The sequence below is a fragment of the Triturus cristatus genome, chromosome 12 (assembly GCF_964204655.1).
Source record: "Triturus cristatus chromosome 12, aTriCri1.1, whole genome shotgun sequence".
Taxonomy (NCBI): Eukaryota; Metazoa; Chordata; class Amphibia; order Caudata; family Salamandridae; genus Triturus; species Triturus cristatus.
In genome coordinates, this window is record NC_140595.1 from 78,301,050 (window position 1) to 78,326,017 (window position 24,968).

The window sequence follows — 24,968 nt, forward strand, 5'->3', positions numbered from 1 at the left end:
GCGACAAATTATGGCAGCAATCTCATTATATAAGAGCTCTGATATAGCCTCTCTGATTATGCCAGGACTCATACCATAGTAGTGTTTGAATACTTGCAGTCCCCTGTTTGTTGCCATGTTTCCGCAGATCTACATACTGGAGCTGAAGGTAGTGGTAAGCAATAGTTCCAGGGTTATAATGCACCTTTGAGTCTGTGCAAACCTACTAACTTGCATGTTTTAAGGATTTTCAACAACTCTTCTCTAATCTTTTCCCATACTGAGAAATGTTGGTAATTTACTCCTGACAATAGTAGACGTAAACCTTCTTCCAGAGTTGGGGGAGAAAAAATGGTTAGAGGGAAAGTGAACTTGCAAACACTCAGGTTTTTGCCTGAGCAACTCTACACTTTCATATTTTTGCATGCTAAAATGCAGTTCACAAATATTTTCTAGGAGTACTATTTCATGTCCTACTTCTGTAAATTCTTGGCAATTAACAAAAGTTGTATAGCTGCACTTAATGCAAGGACATACGCCGTGGGTGCACTTTTGAGGGTTTCTTCAATAATTGGGCCCCTAATTTGGTCTGGCGTTGACCATGACCTTTTGTGTTTATTACAATTGTCTCTCTCTCTCTCTATCGGCTAGCTTCACTGTGAGTGAAAGCATCCTGCTCTTTCACAAGGAACTTATCGGCTCACAAAGTAGTTTTGTTCAGTGCCAGTAACTACTGTGGCAGTGTGTGCTTTTTGATACCAAAAACAATGTTTGCCTTTCCCAATGTGTGTTATAATGGTGAGGGCCCGGCAGCTCCCACACCAATAAGGTTTTACAAAACCATGCCAAAACAAGTCAAACATTGACAAAAATAAAAAGCTGACCACCAATTTCAGACCTACTGGCTTTGCCAATACTTGTTTATTTTTGTTTTCCCATAATCTTATTGAAACTGGATACACTGATTTTTCTATTATGAATATTTTTGGGAAATACTAGCATGCATCAACAAGTTACTAAATGATGCTGCAAAGAGATGGTACTTGAAATTTTACAGTAGTTTAGCTAAATGTTGTTTTTCCCTGCTTTCATTTTTTATGAACATTTTATTTTGAAAACAAAGAATCCTCAATCTTGCTTTCAAGCGTTTGCAAATATTTGCATCAAATCGGAGAGCATTTTGGGAGCGTTATACACAGCCTCATTATTGCTAAACTTTGAAACCGTATATCCACATTTTTATACTGGAACCACTCTCAGTAGTGCAGTCGGAGCTTACAACATTTACTTGGAGCGCTCACCCTAATAATCAAGGCTTTCAATTAATGAACCATAAATACAAGTTTCAACAGCAATAACATATGGATAAAAATATTACCTTAATTGCAGACAGTGCCCTTCACTGAGCCATAATGTGGTACTGCAAACTGGCAGCCAAAGGTTTTGTGCTGCAGGGGTTTGGCCTACTTTTCCCAAGGACAAAATACAAATGAAAACCTGTTGCCCTGGACCCCAAACAATCTGTTCTGGGAGTTGGGCTATAGGATTTCCACACCCCTGCCTCTCTCTACCTCCTCTCTTTCTCTCTCCACCACTCTTTCTCTCCCCTCGCCTCTATCTTTTCCCTCTCTTGTTGCAGCTTTGTCTTTCTCCTCCACTCGTTCTTTCAAACTCTCTCTTGCCCTCGTCTTCTCTTTAATATTCCCAGCACATTTCTGGGCCCTCGCTCTCTTCCAACCTCTGCCCTCCCACTCTCCTGTTTTACACTCCTCTCTTACATCACACCATTCGTCGCCCTTTCTCTGGGTCCCCAGAGTTTGAGGTGCTTCTCTCTCATCCGTTTTCCTTGCCGTGCCTGTTCCTCTTTCTCTCCACCCACTGGTCTCTTCATCCCTCCATCATTTTCTCTAACCATCGCCTCTTTTCCCTCTCTTCTGTTCAACCCTACGCCGTCCCTCCTTCCACTGTCCCCATCTCTCCTTAGCTCTCCCCTCTTTTTTTCCTCTCCATCCCTCCTCTACATCCTCCTCTTCCCACCTCATTGCCTCTTTTCATCTCCTCATCCTCCACTCTCTCCACCCAGACTAGCCGCCTCGCCATGCTTGCATGTGCTTCCCTTGTTCTCCCACCCATTTACCTGCAAGCGCCCCCTTCATTGTCTCCCTCCAGCCTCAGGTCTCTCCTCCTCTCCCCATCCTCCACCCTCTCTTCTCACCTCCCACCCTCTCTCCATTTCCCACTCTTCCCAGGTCCTCACTCAGCCTTTGATTCCCTCTTAATTTTCTCCATTTCCACACCACACTCTCACCCCTTCTCTCCCTCATGTTTTAACATATCCCTGCTCCTCTTCCCATCTCCCCTTCACATCCTGTCAAACCCAAACCTCCTCTCCCCTTTCCAATCTCTCTCCTTACGTTCCAACCCTGATCCTCTTCTCTCTCCACTGCCTCTTCTTTCCACCCATCTTTCTCATCTTCTTTTACCTCTCCACACCCACTTTTTTTCCCCTCTCCCCCTCACTACTCATCTACCCTCCCCTCCTCTCCCAATCCCTCTTCTCTTCTTCTTCTTTCTTCTCTTCGCACATCCACCTCTCTTATGCCCGCAACCTCTTCTCCCCGCCTCATGTCATTTTCGCACCCTGCTCTCCCCTCTCTCTGTCTTCTCAACTTTTCTTTTCTTGTTTAGTTTGTGGTGATGTGTTTATAGGTGTTGTGTGCTGGGCATGTTCAGGGGTCGGTACTGTTTACCATTCTCATTTGGCCCATATTCACACATCACCTTTTATTTTCATAATACATAATAAACTACACTCTATAGGTCTCCATTACTAAAAATTAGAGCTATTAGTGTTGCATTATTATTTGCTACGCCAAAAACTCAAACTTTTACTAATGTGAGACCTATTGCATTGCAAATGCTTGTTTCACGTTCTATATAAAGGCTAATTATGTTGTGCTATTTTTTTACGGTATTTTTACATTTAGAGCGAGGCCCTGTGCCTAAATCAATGTTTAAAGTCTCAAACAATGTAAAGCGGTGCAATTCAAATTTGCCATCGTTGTCCTACTGGCTTTGGGAATTCTGCAGTGCTTTCTAAGAAAACCGCTGTTAAGAGCAAACGGATATCAGTGAAGCATCTTATAAGATTTTAAACATATTTTTGTTTTATCTATAGGTTAGAGCTCCGACTCGGGCATCTGAAAGATGTTGGCTAAGACAAGTTCATGGAATAACCTCAGCACTCTGCAGAAAGTAGCCTTGGGGCTTGGTATTCCAGCCAGTGCCATCATCTTGTACATACTTTACCGAAGATACCAAGAAAGCAAAGGTACGTGTCCGTTGCCTTAATATTCCTAGCATCTTTCCTTACACTCTTCGTAATGTGATTTTAAGGAAGCAGTTGTATGGGTGCTCCATGTGCTTATTCTCCAGTTGAGAAATTTTGGCCAGGAACGGGAAGGAAAAGGTGGTTCCTAATAACGTTCTAACCTGCAAGTATCTTAGTGTCCAGCAATGTATACCACATCTAAACTATTTCAGGAAAAGTAGTCTGTCTTCTGTTTCACTCATGTCTAACAGTTTCTAAGTAGGACTGTGAGGCTAGTTTCTCTAATATGCAAATGCCTTGATTGATGCAAATCAATGCAGAAGCCCCGTTCTGCAACGTGCTACTGTAACTTGGCACTGTGCACAGCGACTTGAGGTCTATTGAATATTTCACTTGCCCACACAATTCTAGACTATTAATCTGGGCAGGAAATAATTCCCATTGGGGTACTTAATTAAGAGTCCGATTTCATACATCCTTTTAAATTCTACTGCTTTCAAATACAGACAGGTCAATAAAGAGAAAGCAAGTATGCTATTATTATCCTGTGTCCCCTTGGAACAAGGAAGTTAGAGGCAGTGATGCTTCTGTGGTCATATAGGTCCCAAAAGTCCCATCTGGGTCAAATCTGAATCTGACGCAGGTCTTAAAGAATCTCCAAATTTCACTTCATCCCTTTGTACTTTAAAATCAGCGCTAGGTGCTCTCCAACAAAAGTTTGAGGTGCACACCTTTACAATGGCTATTGAACCCAGCAGCACAGCAACTTAGTTTACAAGAGATCCTATATGCACATGCTTTATTCATTTTATCAGAAGTGTGTGGTTTGACTTGCCGAATCTCATCTAGGTTTACACTAACCCTCTTTCTTACTCTCTTGCTCTTCCGCTGTCTGACACGGTCTCGCTTGTTGTGTCGCAAGTATATGTCACGAAAATAAACTGAAATCATGCAGACCAGCTTGCACCACTACGCAACCCTGACAGACTACGTGCCAGAAAAGCCACCTGGTTCACCCCTGACCTCCAAGAATCCAGATGCACCTGTAGACATCTTGAGAAGAACTGGAGAAACAGCAAAATGCCAGAAGACCACACCACCTACAAAAACGCCATGACGGAATACCACCAAAGCATCAGATCCACCAAAAGGACCTTCATCCAAAACAAGATCCTCGCCAACTCCAAGCAACTCTTCAGTGTCCTCCAGGAATTCACCAAGCCCCCCACCGAAACCAGACCTCTCCCCTTCCCAGGACCTCTGCGACAAGCTCGGATCCTACTTCCATCTGAAAATCAAGGCACTCTACAACAACTTCAACGACCAGACACCCAGCTCCGAATCCACTTCCTGCTCCAGCAACGCCATCCAGCCCACCATCTCCTCCTGGACCCTAGTCACCACCGAAGACACCACTTTGACCATGAAAGGCATCCACTCAGGGACCCCACGGACCCATGCCCCCTGCACATTTTCCTCAGAGCCGCCATTGCTCCTGAACTATGACACACCATCAACACCACCTTCAGGACCGGCACCTTACCCGACTACTGGAAACGCGCAGAAGTCAGACCCCTACTCAAGAAGCCCTCAGCAGACTCCACGACCTCAAGAACTACCGACCTATCTCCCTCCTCCCCTTTGCTGCCAAAGTCACAGAAAAGACCGTCCATGCACTAGTAACCAAATTCTTCTAAGAGAACTCCATCCACAACCCCTCCCAATCTGGATTCCGCAGCAACCACAGCACCGAAACCGCCCTACTCGCCGCCACAGACTACATCCGCACCCTCCTCGACCAAGGACACACCGCTGCCCTGATCCTACTAGACCTCCTGTAGCATTCAACACAGTTTCCCTCCACACACTAACCGCCAGACTCCACGACGCCGGCATACAAGGAACCTCCCTCGACTGGATCCACTCGTTCCTCACCGGCAGAACCCAGAGAATTAGACTACCACCCTTCCTCTCCAAGCCCACGAAAATCAACTGCAGAGTGTCCCAAGGATCATCGCTCAGCCCCACGCACTTCAACCTCTACATGGCCCCCCTCGCCGCCATAGTCAGCATGGACTCCGCATAGTATCCTACGCGGACGACACCCAGCTCATACTCTCCCTCACCAAGGACCCAATCACCACCAAACTCCATTTCCAGGAAGGATAAAGGATGTCGCATCCTGGATGAGCAGAAACTGCCTGAAGCTTAACTCTGAGAAGACAGAAGACCTCGTCATCAGACCCTCGGCAGCCCCCCCCCACACCCACGAACCACGCCTGAAACCTCTGCATCCTACTCTACTCCTCCCTCTCCATAACCCAACAGGTCAACGCCGTTGCCTCCAGCTGCTTCAACACCCTCGGAATCCTCCGAAATACCTTCAAGTGGATCCCCCACGAATCAAGGAAGGCAGTCGCCCACACGCTCATCACCAGCAGACTAGACTGCGGAAACGTCCTCTATGCCGGGATCAACAAGTCTCTGATCTGCAAGCTCCAGACCATGCAGAACACCGCAGCCAGACTCATCCTCGACATTCCTCAGCACGAGCACACCACCCAACACCTACGGAACCTCCACTGGCTCCCCGTTGAGAAGAGTCACTTTCAAGATACTCACCCACGCCTACAAATGCATCCACAACACCGGACCCAATACCTCAACGAGAGAGTCTCCCTCCACGTACCCAAGAGAAACCTCCGATCCGCCGCCCTCGCCGAAATCCTGCGCATCTGCAGAGCCAGGAAAAGTGGAAGAACCTTCTCCTACATCGCAGCCAAGACCTGGAACGAGCTTCCGCTCAATATCAAACTTGCCCCCTCCCTGAACATCTTCAGGAAGACGCTCAAGACCTGGCTCTTCGACTGAACGGAGCTGCCCTCCCTCCCCCAGCGCCTTGAGGCTCTCATGGAAGAATAGCGCGCTTACAATCCCCTGATTGATTGATTGACAGGGGTGTGGAATTTAATACAATATCTACTTGTTATTGGGACATGTGGCTTGATCAATCTACTTGTCCTATAACAAAATCCACTTGTCCCTTCGGTACCATGTAGTGCGGTGCCAAATTATGGCTGCAGTGACAATATAGAAGAGCTCTAATAGCCTCTCTGATTATGCCAGAGCTCCTACCATAACAGGGTTTGAATACTATCATATCCCTTATTTTGCCACCATTCCGTAGATCTACATTCTGGGGCTGGAGGTAGAAGTAAGCAATATTTCCCCATAGTTGGAATGCTTTTTTGAGTAGGTGTAAACCTACTAACTTGCATGTTATATGGGTTTTCATCAGCTTGTCTCTAATATTTTTCCATCTAGAGAGAGGATGGAAATGTACTCCTGACAAGGGCAGAAGTAAAACGTCTTCCAGGGTTTGAGGAAAAAAGGATTTGTGAATTTGTTACCGCGCAACAGATTTTCGCATGAGCAAATCTATACAAGCATATTTGCAGTTCACAAATATTTTCTAGGGGGACAATTTCCTGACCTACTTCTGTAAATTCTTGTGAACTAACGACAGCTGTAAATCTACACTATTGGAAAGACCTATACCATGGGTGCGCTTTTGTGGCTTTCTTGGGCCCTATTTGGGTCTGGTTCTGTTTCGCTGTCTCTCGCTCTTTCTCTCCCCCTCCCCCCCCCCCCCCCCCCCCCCCCTCCCCTAGGGCTGGCTTCACTAACCGCATTCTGCTCTTTCAGAAGGAGCATATCGGCCTGCAAAGTAGTTTTGTTCAGTGTCGGGAACTACTGTGGTACACTGTGATTTATTAATGTATTACATTTTTATTTATTTTTTATTTATTTTTTTTAGACCAAAAATATTTTTTCTTTTGCCAATCTTTGTTATAATGACGAAGGCCTGGATGCTCCCACAACATTAACCTTTTTAGAAAAAACTTATCCAAACAAGACACGCATTGGCAAGATCAAAAGGCTGACCACCAATGTAATGCCTATTGGCTTCGCCAATGCTTTGTTAATTTTCCCTAGAATTTCGTTGAAATTGATTACACTGATTTTCCATTATGAATACTTTTTGGAAATGCTAGCATGCATCAACACATTTCATTAAATGATGCTTCACAGAAGTGTTACATAAAATTTCACAATAGTTTAGCAAAAAAGGTTTTTCCTAGTTGCTTTTTGTTTTGGTGAACATTTTATTTTGCAAGAAAAGAATCATCAATCTTGCTTTCGAGCTTTTGCATATGTATGCATATAATCGGAGAGCATCCTAGAAGCATTGTATGTACCTTGATATTGTTAAACTTTGCAAACGTGTACACATTTTTATACTGGAACCACTGTCTGTAGTGCAGTCTGAACTTGCATTTCCTTAAAGCGCTCACATTAATAATAAAGGCTTTGTATTAATGAACCATAAATACAAGTTTGAAGAGCATTAACATATGGTCACAAATATTACCTTAACTGCAGACCTGATACATAATGTGGTACTGTAATCGGGCAGCCAAAAGTTTTGTGCTGCAGGGGTTGGCCCTACTTGTCCCAAGGACCAAATACACATAAACTTGTTGTCCTTTACCTCGAACAATATGTCCTGGATGTCGGGCTATAGGAAGTCCACACCCCTGAATCTAGACATCTAAACTTGTGCTTGCTGTTTTATTTGTGCAGATTTTTTTTTTTCCTTCATTAAAGCTTGTCAGTTCTATCATGCGGTCTGTCAGTTGTGAAGCAGAAAATAAATTATAAGCTTAACAGGCACTCAAACTGCAATTCCCACACCTAGGCCGTGATGTGTCCACCGCTTGCACCATATCTTCCTGATTTTACGGTGACAGCCTCTGAACTCATATATTGGTGGTTCCAACTGGGCGCACCAATCTATTCCCCTCTGCCATCAAAGGGAGTTTTGCAGATCTCCATTTACTGGCGATATCTAGTTCAGCTATCGGTGTTGCCACCATCCTTTTCCCCTGTATATCCTCCAAAAATTCCAGCATAGCCACCCTGGGGGTAAGAGGAATCTGGCGTTCTGAGGTCGCCAACAGTTCTCTTGCAGTTGCCTCCTAGAAGGGAACTGGCCGGAGCAAGACCAAACTATGTGAAAGAAATCTGCGTCCGGCAGGGATCATCCTAAGAGGCTCTGCCAGCACTGCAAAGCCGCGAGGTAGTCATGTATGTAAAATGTAAATAGTTAAGCTGGGCCAGTCTATACCTTGCAGAAATGGCGAGCTCTCTGAGGCCCATTCTGGCCTCGATCCACTCCACGTCTTCCGACTCCACTACTTGGGTTTCTCCTCACTTTCTTTGCAGTTTCAGGAAGGAGTCAAGGCCATTAGTAATCCATGAATGATAAATCGGGGAGATTGCCCCTCTATTTAGTTTCCCCCCCCCCCCATCAAAAGTTTGGCCTTGAGAGGATGAAACTCTGGGATCTGTGTGGCTGGTGGAATATTCACAGATGGAGCGTGCTGCAGGTATTTATCAAACTGGGTACATGATAGTTGGTACTGTTCCTGCAACGCCTGAAACATCTGCACATGGACACTGGCCAGATGTCTCCGAGATGAGTGATGCCTATCCTTTCCCACTGCATAAAGCCCTCCAGACTCTCAGTATAGTGAAGCAAAGTCCCATGCCACAAGGGGAACTACCCAGGGAGCTAGCTAGTGATCCCAGCCCATGTAACGGAGCCGACCTCATGCACATCAACACTACCAGAGTGCGATCAGGAAGGGATCAAGGAATCTGGGCTCCATACAGCAAGCGCCTCAACCTGTTAAGACCAAGCGTGGCCAGTTCCACAAGAAAGGTCAGGTCGTCCCACCCCCCCCATAAAACCAGTCGTTCATCACAACCAACTGCAAAGCCAAATAATAGTTGTGGAAGTCTGCCATACCCATCCCTCCCTCATAGGGAGATTGACAGCAATTGAAAGCCACCCGAGGGCGGCCACCTGCCCACAGAAAGGTTCGGATAGACGAGGTAAGGCCCTGGAACAACTTCCTGGGAATTGAATGGGGAAAGTTTGAAAAGACCTATAGAAAACGCGGAAGGACCATCATTTTGAACCAAGCCATCCTTCCTAGGTTATGCAGTGGTAGACTGGCCCACCTCCGCAGATCCTCCTTCGTTCTGACTGAAGGAGTTCGATTAAGACTCCAGGCCAAGTTCGGAAGACACAAGATGTAAATACCTAAGTACTTGAAGGAAAGGTGACGCAAGGAGATCGCGGCTCGCCAGGCACAGACGTTCGCAGAACCAGATATGGGGACCAACAGAGATTTGGACTCCCTCTCCTGGAGGCCCGAGTCCTCCACGTACAACAGCAGGATCTCCAGACAAGGCGACACAATGTCTGTGGCTATATTAGGGACACCAAGATGTCATCTGCATACAGCGTGATAGGCTCCTCTGGGCCACCGTCCCAGGACCACCCCTGGATACGAGCATCGCACCGAATAAGGAGCGCCAGAGGCTCGATAGTCGGGGTTAATAACTGGGAATATACGACAACCCGGTCTGTTGTCCATAACTATAGGAAATGGGGGTGTTAAGACTTCATTAACCCAGACTTGAGCTGTCGGGTTGGCATAGAGTAAACCGACGAGAGCGCAAAGGTGGGGACCCAACCCGGCTCTCTCCAGCTCTGCATTTAAGAAGGACCAGTCCACAGTGTCAAAAGCCTTCTCCGGACCCACGGAGGCAGTGAGCCTGTGAGAGGGTTACCTGGACTCTACAAACATCTCTTACCTCGTGCTGGCATGAAGCCGCATTGATGCAGGTAAATCAAAAAGGGAAGGACGCAAAACCTCTATTTAACCAAAACTTTGGCCAACACTTTACCATCAGAATTGATGAGAGGGAGAGCGGCCGGTATGAGGATCATCTTTCCCAAGGTTGGCTCAGTTTAGTGAGCACCACAATTGTGGCCGCGTTTAGTCCCTTGGGAAATGCCACCTGGGCCACAGCCTTGCCATACAGTACTAACAGATTAGGGAGTAGAAGATTCTGTAACCTCCAGTAGTCCTCCATCGGGATCCTGTTGTGCCCCAGAGTCTTGCCCGGGGACACATCCAAAAGCACCTCCCCGATCTCTTCCAAGGTAAGCGTTTGATCTAGATTTTTGGCCATCGACGGGGGAATCGAGGGCAGCGGGATGTCCCTGAGCATTGAGAGTTCAATCACACGAAGGGGCTGTACAAAGCACGGTTATAGTCTGCAAAGGTCTGCGCCACAGACAGGACCTCCATGAGTAGGTGTCTGCTGTTGTCCATAACAGAGGGCACCACCCTTGAAGAGACCTCCCTAGTGGCCAACCAATAGAGAAGCTTCCTGGAGTTATCCCAGTCTCCGTACACCTTCTGTGTCAATGCCCTCCATCATTGTCGTGCTTCCTCCAGCGAGGCCTGCTGCAAGTGGGAGCGAGCCAAAACCAGTTGGTGACCTAGGGCAGCAGAAGGCTACTGTTGGGCCCTTCTTTCCAAGGAGGGTATATGGGCCCCCAGCGATGTTGTCTGCTGCAGCTTTTGTGCCTCCTTGCCCCACACATACCCCCCGTGATAACACCAGGGAGGGTAGGTTTACTGACCGCCCACAGTGTACCCACTGACTTTACAGATCCCTCTTTCACCATAAAGTAAGAATGGATTTCCTCTTCCATAAGGTCGGAACACTCATGATCCGTAAGGTGCCATGCGTAAATACCTGGGAGCTCAATCTGGAGAACAAGCGGGGCGTGTTCTAAGATTCTGCTAAAGAGGGCCTTGATGTGAAAACTGGATAAAATCCGCAGCAAGGAGTCCGACCCAGGTCCATGTGTGATGAGGTCTTGTGAGCAGCCATCATATGGGTATAGGCGCGGTCACGGGGATGCCACATTCTGCAAATGTTTCACAATCTCAGGGAGTCTGCTCAAACCGAAAGGTGGCGGAACCATGTCTGATGCTCCTGTGGTGGGGGAGCCAGAGACATCCAGTACCGGATCAGGGACTGCACTGCAGTCACCCCCCCCCCCCCCCCCCCCCCCACCACTGTAACTCACCTGTGGGAGGGTCAGCAGGAGAGCACCCAGAGAGTCCAACTTGGCCTGGAGCAAGTTCTGCGGAACATAGACTGTAAAAACCTAATCGTGCCAACCTTCCAGCTGGTCGTCAATCCCCACGTAGCGCCCCTGAGAAAATACGTGGAAAGTGGACACCGCCAGAGGGAACCCCTTGTGCATCAAAATGGCAACCCCTCTGTGGCCCCGGGAAAACCCTGTGTGGTAAACCCTGATGTAGCCGAAGTAACTTTTAAAGGTGCAATGTACGCCTAGCAAGTGAGTTTCTTGGAACATAAGAACCGCTGGCTGGAATTGTTTTGCATATGAAAGGACTGCAGATCTTTTTAATATGATCAAACAGGCCGTTTATGTTCCAGGACAATATCTTAACCGCCACCATCTGAGCAGGGTGTTACTCTGCTCAAATCCGGGTCCTATTGATCTAGTAGATCCAATGCAGGAGCAAACGTGCCTGGGACAGTAGCTTCTTCAACGTGGACAATGCATACTGGAGAATGACTAAGAATATGTATGGACTGCATGATCAAACAATTCTTAACAAACATAACCTGCCCTCCCCCAACTCCCCCCCCCCCCCCCCCTCCCCACCTCATACTTCTACCCCAGAAGAATGTCACCCTCAACCCCACTCATAACAGACTCAAACACAGCCTCTGGCCAATAACTCCTACACCCACAGGAGCACCCCTAGTCCTGAGGATTGCAGCACTTGACAACCATGTTAATATATTTGCATATCACTCCCATTTGGGGCAGCCCTGAAATCGGGCACGATCTTCACTGAATGAAAACCAATGCTGCCAAGGTCTCACGCACCCTCTCACTCACAAACACACAATACCAGGAACAGCCCAATTGTTCTCTTGAAGGGCCTCACAATTTGCTTCCTGGGCCCTCCTCCTGGGACCCAAAGGAGTCTGGCATGCACATCTGCATGGTGTCCTGTACAGCATCCTCAGCCCCCTTGTCCGCCCGGTCCAAGCCGGTAGAGCCCCGCCATCCAAGGAGTGCAGTGAGTTCTGCGGGATCAAGTCTGCTTCCTCATGGGCAGCTTGTGGAAAGACTAGAGGAAGAAGCAGCCCCACCCCCACCCCACCTCTGGCTGGAGGCCGGACCTCCAGGATGAAGCCACTAGCGGCCCAGAAGCAAGGCGAAATCACGGTACCCATGGTAGTCGTAGGAGCACCAGGTCCAAGTTCTCAAACTGCTGTTGTCCTCAAGGGTGAGGCAATGAAAGGGAAAAACCCCTGCAGGCAGCAGAAGAGGGTGACTGGGTGTCGCAACAGTGGCAAACCCACCTGGAGCAGTCCCGTCCAAGATCACTGGCCTCTATCCAGACAAGAAGAGGCACTCGTCCTTATGAGAAAGTCCTTACCTGCTGGCCCAGGCACCTGAGGCACACCGTTCACCACCCCCCAGAAGGTACTCCACAGGGCAACCCCGGCTGCCTGGTCCACACTGCAGTCTTCGGCTGATGAGACTTGTCTGCCCACGTTCTGAGCCAATTACACCATTGAGGGGCACCCACCCCTTCCACTTCGAAAAGGAGGCCAATCACAAACCCAATACCACTGGACCAGTGCCTGAAGGCCCAAAGTATCTCTCATGGCTCCCTTGGTCCTCTAAGAGCCCACCGGGTTGCAGATCCCCCGCGGCAACGCGGCGCCTATGCAGCTCTTCTGCGGCTTTAAGCTGCACCAGCTGGAGGACCTCGCCGCCTCTCGATTTGGAGCCAGAGAGTAGGGGTCGCAACAGAGAGGCGCATGCTTCACTTGCTTAGCTGTGGTGCCCAACCACTGCAGAGTCCCAGCTTTCAGGCAACAGCAGCTTCGGCCTATGTCCAGCCGCCATCTTTGGTGTGCGCGCGGCAGCAGAGCTCAAGGTCTCCTATGCTCCTCCCTGCCTCTGTCGCAAAATGCTTCTTCACAGATCCCACTTTTCTGGGGCACCGGGGAAGAAGGGGGTGCGGCGTCATGGCCATCATAGCCACGCCCCTACGTGCACTTTATTAACCTGTTAATATTACTTAGTTTTCTAAGCTGTCGCGGACCGCCTGAGCAGATGTCGCAGACCCCAATGTGTCCCTGGATCACAATTAAGAACCACTTATCTAACAAGCTCCTGTAGATGTTATTTACAAATGTCCTCATTGCTGCAGATGTCTTATTCGCAGTACTTGGCTGTAGGTGATGCGGAGTACTGTCAGTAAGTCAATACTGATTACTAGTTTGATTCAAGTGAGTGGATCTATGAAACATCCAATGCTGAAGAAGAAACCAGCTACTTACCTTTAACTGCAGTTCTGCATTCGTTTTTCATTGATTCACCTGCGGCTGTCCCTCTTCCTGTCCGGAGACCATAGTTATTTATATGCTTTCACATGGTGCAATAAAAGTCTGAACTTTGGTGGCCTGGTAAAGAATGGGAGGTCTGTGTGGTCACACCTCATTGGCTGAGGTTTGGGTATTATTTATTAGGTCTCGGCTAGACCGTGCACATACAGTGGACTTGCAGCCCACTCATAGCTTAACAGTGGTTTGCTTCTGAGTTGGTCTTATTTCAGTAATTCCTGTTTGTCAAGCCATGCCTGCGTCACATCCTCTTCTTATGTTTAACCATCCCCTGAAGGATGGACCAAGTACTTGTGTCCTTACACTGCTTCCGTTTTTGGGGCTACTTTTTTGTGTGCTCCTGCACTCCACAAGTGGTTATATTTTCCTCTCCGCCCTAGTCAGTTTCTTCTCCACCCATTCCTACCCACTCCCTGTTTCATAATTGACCCCCCCATCCTCCACGCTGAGCCCGCTCACCTCCCACCCGCCATTGTTCCTGTTTTGTTTGCGTGTTTCTGCTCCTATCTTATGCACAAGGTAGCTGTATACAGCTATTATTACTATACACGTAGCAGGTGTATAAATGCATTAGATTTCCAGTTAAGTACACAGCCAGGAGTGGATGCCACATCTCACCCACATCACTCCCCTCCATATCACCCATATATTGCGCCTCTTTTAATTTTCCAGCTCCGATTCAGAGCATTAATGAGGTTGTGTACTCCGATGCACATACATGTACCACATAAGTTTGTGCATGTTGAGCAGACGCCAGTTCATTGAGAGCACCTCAGGTTGTGTATTAAGACCTCAGACACAGTGGCGTTCACAGCCGGCCACAGGACATCCCCTCTGGGGCTGGGAGAAGAGTTGGGGGGTGTGGGGGGGGGGGGGACGGGAAGAGTGCCGATGGCTCCTTTGTTTATCCAGTGAGCAGCTACTCTTGAATTGCTTTGTTTTTACGTCTCGCTCTCGAGACCTATTGTCGCCGAGATGCCTCTCAAGGGAGACAGACTGGGGCACGCGCAGTGTTGTGATTGCTGTCTGTGAACGCGCTTCACATGAACAGCATTTGCACGTAGTAAGCGGGACTCCAACTGCCCTATCCCAAAGCAGCACAACCTGCAATTTAACTAAATGGGTAACAAAGACATTAATTCACACACGATGACCTAGGTCGCGCTGCAGCTTCCATTTGTGAGTGACTATACGGAATTTCGGACAGGTAAAAGACCGCTACATCAGCCAACGCCTTTGCTGTCTCTTCAGGGGGCTCCCCCACGCTACTAGCGCCACTCATTGTCCCGATTGAAGCCCAGCTTTACTCCGAGATTCCCTCGCCAGGATTTCTGGTCAAAAACGGGGAAAAGAGGGGTGAAGATATTGCAGCGCTTCAGAAGCTCAGTCTCTTCTCCATCTTGTTTTCAGCGGCCGGGGGAGAAGGCGGAGGGAGGGACGGTTTCCGGCGAGGATTGTCGTCACGGCCTCGACTGGAGACTGGTCCACAATCACTCAGTTCTCCAGTACCAGTCGTTTTGTCAGTCTGGTAACGTACAGAGTAAAAATTAGAGCCAACCCGCAAAACTACTTTTCGAGCTGACGGGAAAGAATTAGATAGACCCAAATTAACAAACATTTTGACAACAGTATCGATAATAATAATAACCAGTGTGCGAGCAGACTTTGGTCTGTGAACGCGCTTCCCACGAGCAGATTGTGGTCTGTGAACGTGCTTCACATGAACAGCTTTTGCGCGTTCATTCTATTGGAGTGCTCCTCTCCGGAAGACCTGCTGAGTTAATTATAGGTCCTTTCCGGAGATGTGCTATTATTTAGCAGTGTGGGGCGCTTGTCGGCATGCTGTCATAATGACTGTCTTTGTTCTGCTCGGGAGCAGGCGTCTTACTGGCGCCACGGGTCCATTAGGCTTAAAAGCTGCACAGCAGGAGAGAACAAGCATTGGCATAGTCAATAGGTCTCGCCTTTCGGACCTTATAAGTGTTTAGCTATGCAACAGTTGCATAACTAAATACTTAATAAGGTCCCAAAAGCGAGACCTATTGACTATGCCAAGCGGCCGTGCGGCCGCAAAAGTGAAGTAATCGCGGTCAAGCGCGGCGCACGCGCACATGCACTGTAGCTCTAGGCGGGCCTGGTAGCACTTTTTGGAGCCCTCTCAAAAAGTCTCGCCAGACCAGCGCATGCGCTGGGTCAGGCGAGATCTAAAAAGAAAGAACCGACTACTAGAGTGGTCAACTTGAGACAGAACTCCTGCTGCTGCTGCACTGTGCATCTCTCTTGTGAGGAAGGCCAGGATTTCTCTCGCAATCCAGAACGACGAGCATTAACCAGGAATTTTACCGAGGCCCCTCTTGCCCTCGCTCCCTAATTTTCATTTACCCACCAGAAACAGAAAATAACCCAGGCCGGTCGGCCAGACCTTGTTGTCCCAGCACGCAGGGTCTTTCCCGGGAAGAGCTTCCTCTAAGTACATTCAGTTTTGGACAGTTATGTGCCATCCATCCTTTGGATGGCTGGCTCGTGCTGACGGTTGCGTCACCGGCATAGAGCACAGCATACGGCACAGCACGAGGGTCAAAACACCTAAACAAAGGTGATGGTGAATATAGAACGTCTTTTAGGGCACCTTTTCAAGTCGACAGTTCACCTCCGGTGTAAATAAATGTGAAATGTCTAAATGCATGAGTATAGCAACGAAAACAAACTTTACAAAAAAAGACAGGAAACGGGCCGTTTTCCTGTGAAAGGAGCGGTCTCCGGTGAATCAGCCGCCCGGCCCATCCTCCCAGGAACTATAAGGAAGAGATAAATGAATCCAAGCCCTCGGTGTGACAGATTCAGGCCCGTTCCTGCAGTCTGGCGCCTCTCGCCTTGCGTGAGCCCGCCTAGAATGCACAGGAGTGAAGGTAAAATCGAGGTAACGGCAAAGCGTGGAAAACACATTCCGTTGTAATGCATGCGTGGTAAAGGCATGCGTTGCAACGGAATGCGTAGTAACGACATATATTCAGCTGGGAGAAGTACACTGCCGCCAGGCCCCTGGTACAGTGACGAAGAGAGGAAAAACTTCATAGATTCCGCCCTGGAGGGGAGGGGGGCGGGGAGCCTGGGAGTTTGTACAGAGTGCGATTTACTGGTACAGTGTGCCGGCCTGTGTCTGCACTGCCAGGTTCTGCATTCATCGTCTGCGCCTGGCAGCACTCCGTAACAAGCATTTGCAATACAATAGGTCTCGCAGTTGCGTGAGTTTAAGCTCTTGGCATTGTAAATTACAATGCCTTTTATTTAGGTTTTTAAAAAGAAAACAAAAATAAAAGGCATTGTTATTTGCAATGCCAATAGCTCACTCGCATCAATGCGAGACCTATTGCATTGTAAATGCTTGTTTTAGCTTCTGCCTGCCTCTCCCTCCCTCTACCCAGGGTGTGGCATCACGATCAGAACTTCTGACAGCGGAACAGTCTCGGAATAGGCTTAACATCCGGTGATTCTAGGCACATCACTTAATCTTCCTATGCCTATAAACCATGCATTTGAGTTTATGTAATATAACTAGTGCTCATATAAAACGCTTGTCCTTTGGTATAAAGACAAATGGATACTTATTTTCTGCCTGATTTATACAAAGTGAAACTAGAAAACGAGGATAAATTGCGGCTTCCTCGCTTAAAATGTGTGCTCTTGAGCTACATGGGTAAGAGACATTAGCATTGACAAAGACCATAGCTCTCGCATTGCCGAGGCTGACTGACTTTGCCAGTGCTTTTTTTTTTTTTTTTTTTTGTTTTTTTTTTTTGAGTGATTCTATTACTGTTTGTGTCAGAATATTTTAGCACTGCTATTTAAAAACCACCTTGAGGACTCCCACCTCAATCACGTGTAATGATTCCAAGTGTATGCATCAATGAAGAAAGATAATGCTGGGGTTTGTTTATTCTGCACCCTTTCATACTTTTATCTGCTTTTTACGTCCTTTTTTTATTCCCAAGGTCTTTGATCTTCCGCACTTTCCATTGACTCACTCTCTCCTCCCCCCCCCCCCCTTTTTTTTTTTCTTTTCTTTATCTCTTTGCTTTGTACTTTCAGATGACCGTTTGCTTGTCTTTCTAGCTTCTCCAGTGGGCCTTTTGACTTCCTCCATTATCTTTCATTTGGGCCTTTGATATTCCCCACCTTAATTCTGGATCTTTTAACACCTACCCCTCCGCGCGCGCACACACTTCTCAAACCTCTTGAGTCTGTTCCCCCCCCCCCCCCCCTACTCAAAGGCCTTTGACCCTGTTGACCAGTCTGCCACTCCTTCCATTCTCTCCAGGGTCTGTTTGTTTTTTGTTGCTGTGTATATTTAACAGCACAATATAAAAATGTACAAAAGTATATCGCTCCATCAAGAGTGACCTTGTTTCTACATCCAACAGCAGAATAGTAAGCATCACTGTATGCAAAACATTTTCTTTTCTGCAACACTCCTTCAGCATAAACGCCAACAACGGCCACCTCAGGGCAAAAAGAAGCATATTTGGTGTCCTGTATGACTACAGTTTAACAGTACTTATCTTTATTAATTCTCGTAAAGCATTATTGAATAGCTTTTTGTTTTGTTGCTGAAGTGGTAGAATATGTCTTGGTGAAGGGATCCGAGATGATCCCAAGAAAGTAATACATTTACAGCATACGTCAGCCTGTCCCCAAGTTTAAGACTGGAAGTGGCTTGTCAAAATTGCTGCTGCTTCAAATTGTAGCAAAATCATATTCCCCCAAAAATGCCTGCTAGCAGTGTACTCCTTGACTAGGTCGGGTAGTAAAGAAAAGGGCCCACTAAGGAAATAAAAATGCCAGTTGAGAAGACTTCTGAATGAAGATTTGGGGAAGGTGTAAGGATTTGGATTATTTTAGGCGACTGACTGCGCACTTCAAGGAACAATTGCAACCCTAGTAAGTGTAAATCCTTCAAAGTCACTAAATTAGCCCGAGCTCCACCCCCAGATAGATATGGCACAGAGCAGATTGTCTTAACTGAAGGTAATGTGTAAAGTATTTATGCAGTACCAAAATGGTAATCCAGTCAAATGGAATACAATAAAACTGCAAAACTGAGTTAGAAAATAGAGTAAAATGTAATCAACAAAATGGCAAAAATGTAAGGGAAGCCGGAGATGTGAAATTCTAAAGTTTTAAGTAGGAATAGTGCCAAGAAGCATTAAGTGGCAATGATAGTCGATGGACGCGGTAGACCGGGACCTATTCACGATTTGATGTTGTCCCTGATGAAGTGCAGATCAGATACACCAACCAGGTTCACCCCGGTCAAAGATTTTACCATCTAACTTTAGGCGTATACTTCTAAAGCCCCTCCCCCAGTACCTTGGGGGTGGGGGAGCACTTAGCAACTGAAAGGGTGTCAGGCAGAGGCCAAACAGCAAGGTCAGCTGGGAAGTTGCAGTTAGGCATTTTGTAGCTTGTGTCCTTGTAGCTTTACTTGAGGTCAGCCTTCTGAACCTTGGAGTCCACTTGGTTGACCTGTGTAAAAGAGAGCAGATCCATCCTTCAGGGATCTTCTCAGGTCGTAGATCCAGTCCTCTTCTTCCTCTGGGTTTAATTGTGTTCTGAAGTGGGTTCCTGGAAGTGCCATATTTATGTCTGGTGCGAGCTATTGGGTGGGATCGACTCCTGGGCATGCCCTAACCAATGGGGTAAAAGTTCCTATGACCATCCCTATCCTCTTTGGGGATTGGCAAGATGGCAAAAGACTTCGGCCACACTAAACTTGGGCTCCGGGGACTGAAGAGTTTGTCTGTGTGTGTGTAATATACTATGGTAATCCTAGAGTCCTCCCACATCGAACACTAAAATCCAGTTTGTACCCACAATAAAACCAGAGACCGAAGTTTGGTAAGTCAAAGGTAGGGGTTTCCAACAACTAGACAGTGGATATATAAGAATTATTTTGGCGTCCTGTATCCCTTTCATTCAAGTGCATCCCAAAATATTTTATGTAAGCCCAGGAGACGGGTCAAGCACAATATGTGACATTCAAGCAGGATTTGATCGAGTAATACCAAAAAAAAGTTCTCAGCCCCACCCTGCATATTCTGCTAAGTTCAGATGTCATCTCTGCCCATTCAGGTCACACTATTATTGCTTCTGGGAGGATTTTTAACACTTATTCTAAATCTAGCTACTGGATGGCGTAAGTTGGTAAGTAAATGCTAATTTAGCCTTCTGTGACGTCAAGCAGGCAAAGGTAACTTTCCAAAAGTTCCTTTTCAAAAGTTCCTTTTCTTAAATGTCTATTAAAAATTACATTTCACCATTGAAGAGGATTTTGACTAATGAATAAATAAAATTCTTTTTTTTAATTTTTCTGGCTAGTCCAATTCCGAAAATACAGTATACGTATTTTTAATTTGTACTCTGTTTTTTTGCATAGGACAGCTAGCCTGCCACAGTGGAAAAATAGATTTTGGGTACTAGCCACTGTAAGAACATGTTAACATTATATATTTACGTATTCTACTTTTAAATACTCGCTGCTTAATAAGTGACCAGGCCTACATAGGGTTGCTTACTAATATTCAAAATAATTTGACCTGTCAAAAGTGTTTATTTTGACAGGTTGTAAGGCACTAGTAGGCCTGAAACCATGTTTTACACTGTCACTGTAGTGGATGGTGTAATAGGTGCCACGGTCCACTAGTCACCTTTAACTTCTAGGCCCCAAGTACCCTTTGTACTATATACTCTGGTCTTAGATGTAAGTTAAATACACTTATTAGTTCTATGCCAATTCGACCAGGTTTAAATGGGGAGCACAAGCACTCACTACTTGTTAGATGGGGTAAAATGCACAGAGTTCTAAAACCATCAAAAATATACGGTCCAGCAAACGGTGAAAAATGTGTTATGGCCATGCAGAAAAGGCTGATTTCCTACAGAAGGTCTTTAGCAAGTATGTCATTGAAAGGGAGATGAAATTACAGTTAAGCAGTTGTATGTTGCAACCTTTCCGGTGATGTTATTAAAGTGAGGTGCTGCATACAACACTCCTTGTGAGGTCTTAAAATTGTAAACAAGCGGCTGGGGACATTAAATGTTTGGTTGACTGTACAATAAATATTGGTGATTGTTTCTCACATGCACCTACACATTTTCCATTGTCTTTGTTGCTGCTCTTGTGGCCTGTTTGCTTGCACTTGCATAGATAGAACTGAGCTGCGATTGTAGAAATGGGGGTTTTTACTCTTGTGTGGTTTTCCTTCAGATGATTATCCAGCATTTGTGGGAGAGGACGATATTGAAGTAGAGATGAAGGTACCACAGGATGCTGTGAAAACCATCATAGGACGTCAGGGAGCCATGATAAAACAGGCAAGTTCAAGGGCGATTTGGGAGGGATGACACGGATGACATTTTAATACCAGTGAGTGGTTACTTATGGTGTCACATCACCCAATATCTTATTTCCTAGTTAATGGAAAAATATAAAAAAAAATTAAAAAAATGTGTGTGTGTGTGTGTGTGTGGGGGGGGGGGGTGTATGTATGTGTATATATGTGTGTATGTGTGTGTATATATATATATATATATATATATTGAAATTGTATTCCGTTTTACAGTGTGAGCTAATATTAGAAAAACTGTCAAACATTGTCCAGTAAATGTTACTGTAATGGAGTTTAATAAAACTTGGAGAAAAACTAAAGACCAACATGAATACCATTAAATGGGTTGACTTGCCCTCAATCATGTGTGGGTAGGAGTGTCGGTGCTATGCGTTCTCTGTCCCGGGTGTAGCTTTAAAATTTTCTTCAGTTTCCCTTCTTGCTTGGGGCAAAACCCACACCTAAACATCCTGGCGATAAGGACAGACTGGCTTGCTCGGAAGTCTTTCTTACAGCTCAATGTGTATCAACTGGTCTTAAGAAGAGACTATAGAACTACTTTTTATTACATACAGAAATAAGGAGACTAAAGTCACGACTGGTCTTGCAGGAAGCATAGCTCAACACATCTGTTGAAACATAGAATCACACTAGCAATAGAAAATATGCTAGGCCTCTAGAACTACATGGCGGACCTTTTAAACGGGTGAAGCAAAGACTGCCATGAACGGTAGTTGAACGACCGATAATTATAATTGGTATATCAAAATTGTGGTCCCAGATCTATATGCCACACTGGAAAGTTCCATATCTGCGCAAGAAGGTAGATTTCCTGGGTCTCAAGGTACTTACTAGTCCTTGGACAGGAACATTTGCTTACGCTGTTACTGTGATTCCCCTGATCCTAAGGGCCCTTCTGAAACAGAGAAAATAAACCTGCCAATTCATCCTACTTGCACCAGCATGGGCCAGGCAGTTTTAGTACACTGAACTCCTGATGGAGAACCCGGTCCGATTCAAACCTTGTCTCCCATCCAGGAACCATGGCCAGCTTCTTATCACAATCGGACCTCCTTGCAACTATCTGCATTTCTGCTTCAGACCTAAAATACTGTATTTTTATCCTCCTAGCAAGTTGGCGATAGGAATCTTTTAAGCATGAAATAAAAAAATAAAAAAATCTGCATCTGACTGGCTGCAAGGAGCATTGGCCCTCTAACAGTGATCCACACACAAACTTATCTTACCCTCTACACTTAGTGGAATCTGTTCTAAAACACTCCTGTTAAAGGTCATCTGGCCACTGTCTCTAGATACCTTAGAACACCTAATTCTCTTGCACTGTCCTTGACCAAAGTAATTACCGAATTTATTAAACCCCTTTTATCACATGTGCACCAAACAAAAAAAAAAGTTGAATCTCCTGACCCAGGGACTTAATACAGCTCTAGGGGCTCTTATAGGACACCTCTTTCTAGCCCATTCATAAACCTCATCACGGAAAACGAGATTTCCCCGCACCCATAAGATTAGCTAGACATGTTAGCTTTACCTGAGATTTTATAAGCATAAAGTAACACTGGCTCTGATCTTGCAATTCATATCAAAAGCTTTGTCTTTTCGAGTAAACGAAAAGGTGTCTTTGCCAATATTTTTCTGCTACTTTCCCTAGCCCCAAAAAGAGCAACACATTTATTGGATCTTGGGGACCGTTCAAAGTTTCATATCTTGGAAACTCCTACTGTGGAAGTCAGCTATCGAAGCAGGATTGTTTATTCTAGTTTTCGTTCATGGTGTCTTAGATTGTCTTCAGAAGACAGAACAGGTAGAAATTTACTGAGTGCTACATCATCTTTTACGTGTTGAAGTTTGTTTGGACAAATTAATGTCAGGCCTTTAGATGAAGAAGGTCAAGCCTACTGCAGCCAGTGTCACTGTAAAGTCCGGTCTAGTTTCTAGTAAAGGACATCTAGAGCAAGGAGCAGTGGCAATTTTAGTGGGGAAGAGATAGTTGAGTAAGGTTATAAAATCATTGGATGATCACTTGTCACACATGTTCTGGAATACTTTTTAGGTGTTCAAAACATTGATGGAAGAAGGTAGTCTTTGCTTCATTAGTTCATCTAGCTTTTTGATGTGATGCCCTTAATACAATTTTTTAATTATACGTGTAGCTTCAGTACGAAAACCAGCTCTATAACATGCCCTTCTGAAATATCCAGCAATGTAGAGGTTTTAGGATTATTACGTTGGAAATCACAGATCTGTCTGCTCTTTTATGAGAAGCACCAGCTTGCCGTGAAGTTGGTATCCTGCTTGCTACAACAGAAATGTTTTTGATCCCGAGTTCAACACAATTTTCTCATTCCGAAGCTCAACTTATGCCTGTTTCTTCGGCGATAGTCTTATTAGTTAATAGTTGTCGGAATGTGTCAACAGATTAGGAAAATTGGATATCTTATTAGATTTAACATGCCCTTCTCAAAGTGTTGGTATAATTTTCCACTTTTCTCTTCTATTCACCCACACATTACTTGTATCCACCCTTAGTGTTCTATATTGTTGACTGGATTACAAGGGCTTTATTTCTTCCCATTTGAACATTGTCGGACAGTTGCCTGGGTAGGATTTAATTCCTCTTGTGCATGGCTGTCATTTGATTGTGATACATATTTGTTCCAGCAGATCCACTTTTTTTTCCACCCCTTAATTGCATGCAGTTTTTATCCATTGTATATCAACATGTGCATTGCATTAATGAACGTCCCCCTCATGCCATCCAGTTTGACTGAGTGCCCCTTTCTGTGCCTGCAGTTGAGAAAGGAAACCGGTGCCCGCATTGATGTAGAAGACACAGAGGAGTCTGTAGGAGAGCGTGTGCTGCTAATCAGTGGCTTTCCTGTCCAGGTTTGCAAAGCCAAAGCTGCAATACACCAGATCCTGGCTGAGAATGTCAAGGTGACTGAGAAGATTCACGTCCCACAGAGGGCGGTGGGACGCATCATAGGTATCTTAAAATAATTAGTTTGGTTATTGTCTTTATTTTGAACTACTTGGCAAACAGTCTAGTATTTGCACGTCATGTTTAAAGTGATTTATATTCTCCCTCCTTATGTATTGTATAATGCACTTTCTCCTGCATTGGATGTTTCATATATGAACATGCTTGAATCATTTCCCACCATCGGGCTGAGAGTCCCTGGTAATGTTAAACAGCTGTAAACCATTTTAAAATGGCTATAGGTCTCCACAAAAGTTTAATAGCACATGTACCTTGGAGTACCTGATTTTCACTTTCCACATTAAGGTGGTAGTGCCAGCTCTCCTACTTCCCCTGGAGGCCACCATAAAAGCTTCGATTTCTACTGCACGTCGTGTGCGAGTTAGTCCCAAAGCAGCGTTCTGCCCCAACCTTTCCGTGACCTCAGCCAGCCCTAGCTTCAGCTTTTAGATTATTGTAAGTTTTTTACTTCTGAAAAAGTGCTCTATTTACCAGGGAATCTGTTTCAGCTACTAAATGACACCATGGCTGACTGAGAGGAGAAATCTATTTTCCAGGCTTGCACTACTTGTGTTCAGTTGAAAGCCTATACTGATGACCCATGTAAGTAATAGACTTATTGCATTTAACCTACGCATAAGCATTCACTGTAAACGTTTAAGTACATTTTCACCAGAGACCCTGAAGGACAGATGGGGAGATTGGCCCTCCGTGTGTTGGAGAAATAAAATTATCCTGCTGCCATGGTGGATTCCTTCTCTTCAGCGGAGATTTCATGGAAAGTCCCCCTCCAAGCACTAGTTCAAAATGTGTAACGCACATACTGACTCACACATGCATCAGAATATCTGCCTTATTATTGCATGTTACAATACTGTTTTAT

The 24,968-nt window shown here is 45.8% G+C and overlaps 1 protein-coding gene across 8 annotated transcripts in view; it reads left to right on the forward strand.

Annotated features, from left to right (window-relative positions):
* TDRKH (tudor and KH domain containing) overlaps positions 1 to 24,968 on the forward strand; it is a 375,719-nt gene that overhangs the window by 15,854 nt on the left and 334,897 nt on the right. For all 8 annotated transcript variants that reach the window (XM_085639768.1, XM_085639770.1, XM_085639771.1 and 5 more), the window contains exons 2-4: positions 3,158 to 3,310; positions 20,964 to 21,070; positions 23,899 to 24,091. In XM_085639768.1, the coding sequence (XP_085495894.1) occupies positions 3,187 to 3,310; positions 20,964 to 21,070; positions 23,899 to 24,091 (424 nt within the window). In that variant the 5' untranslated portion in view covers positions 3,158 to 3,186. The remainder of the gene's footprint in view (positions 1 to 3,157; positions 3,311 to 20,963; positions 21,071 to 23,898; positions 24,092 to 24,968) is intronic.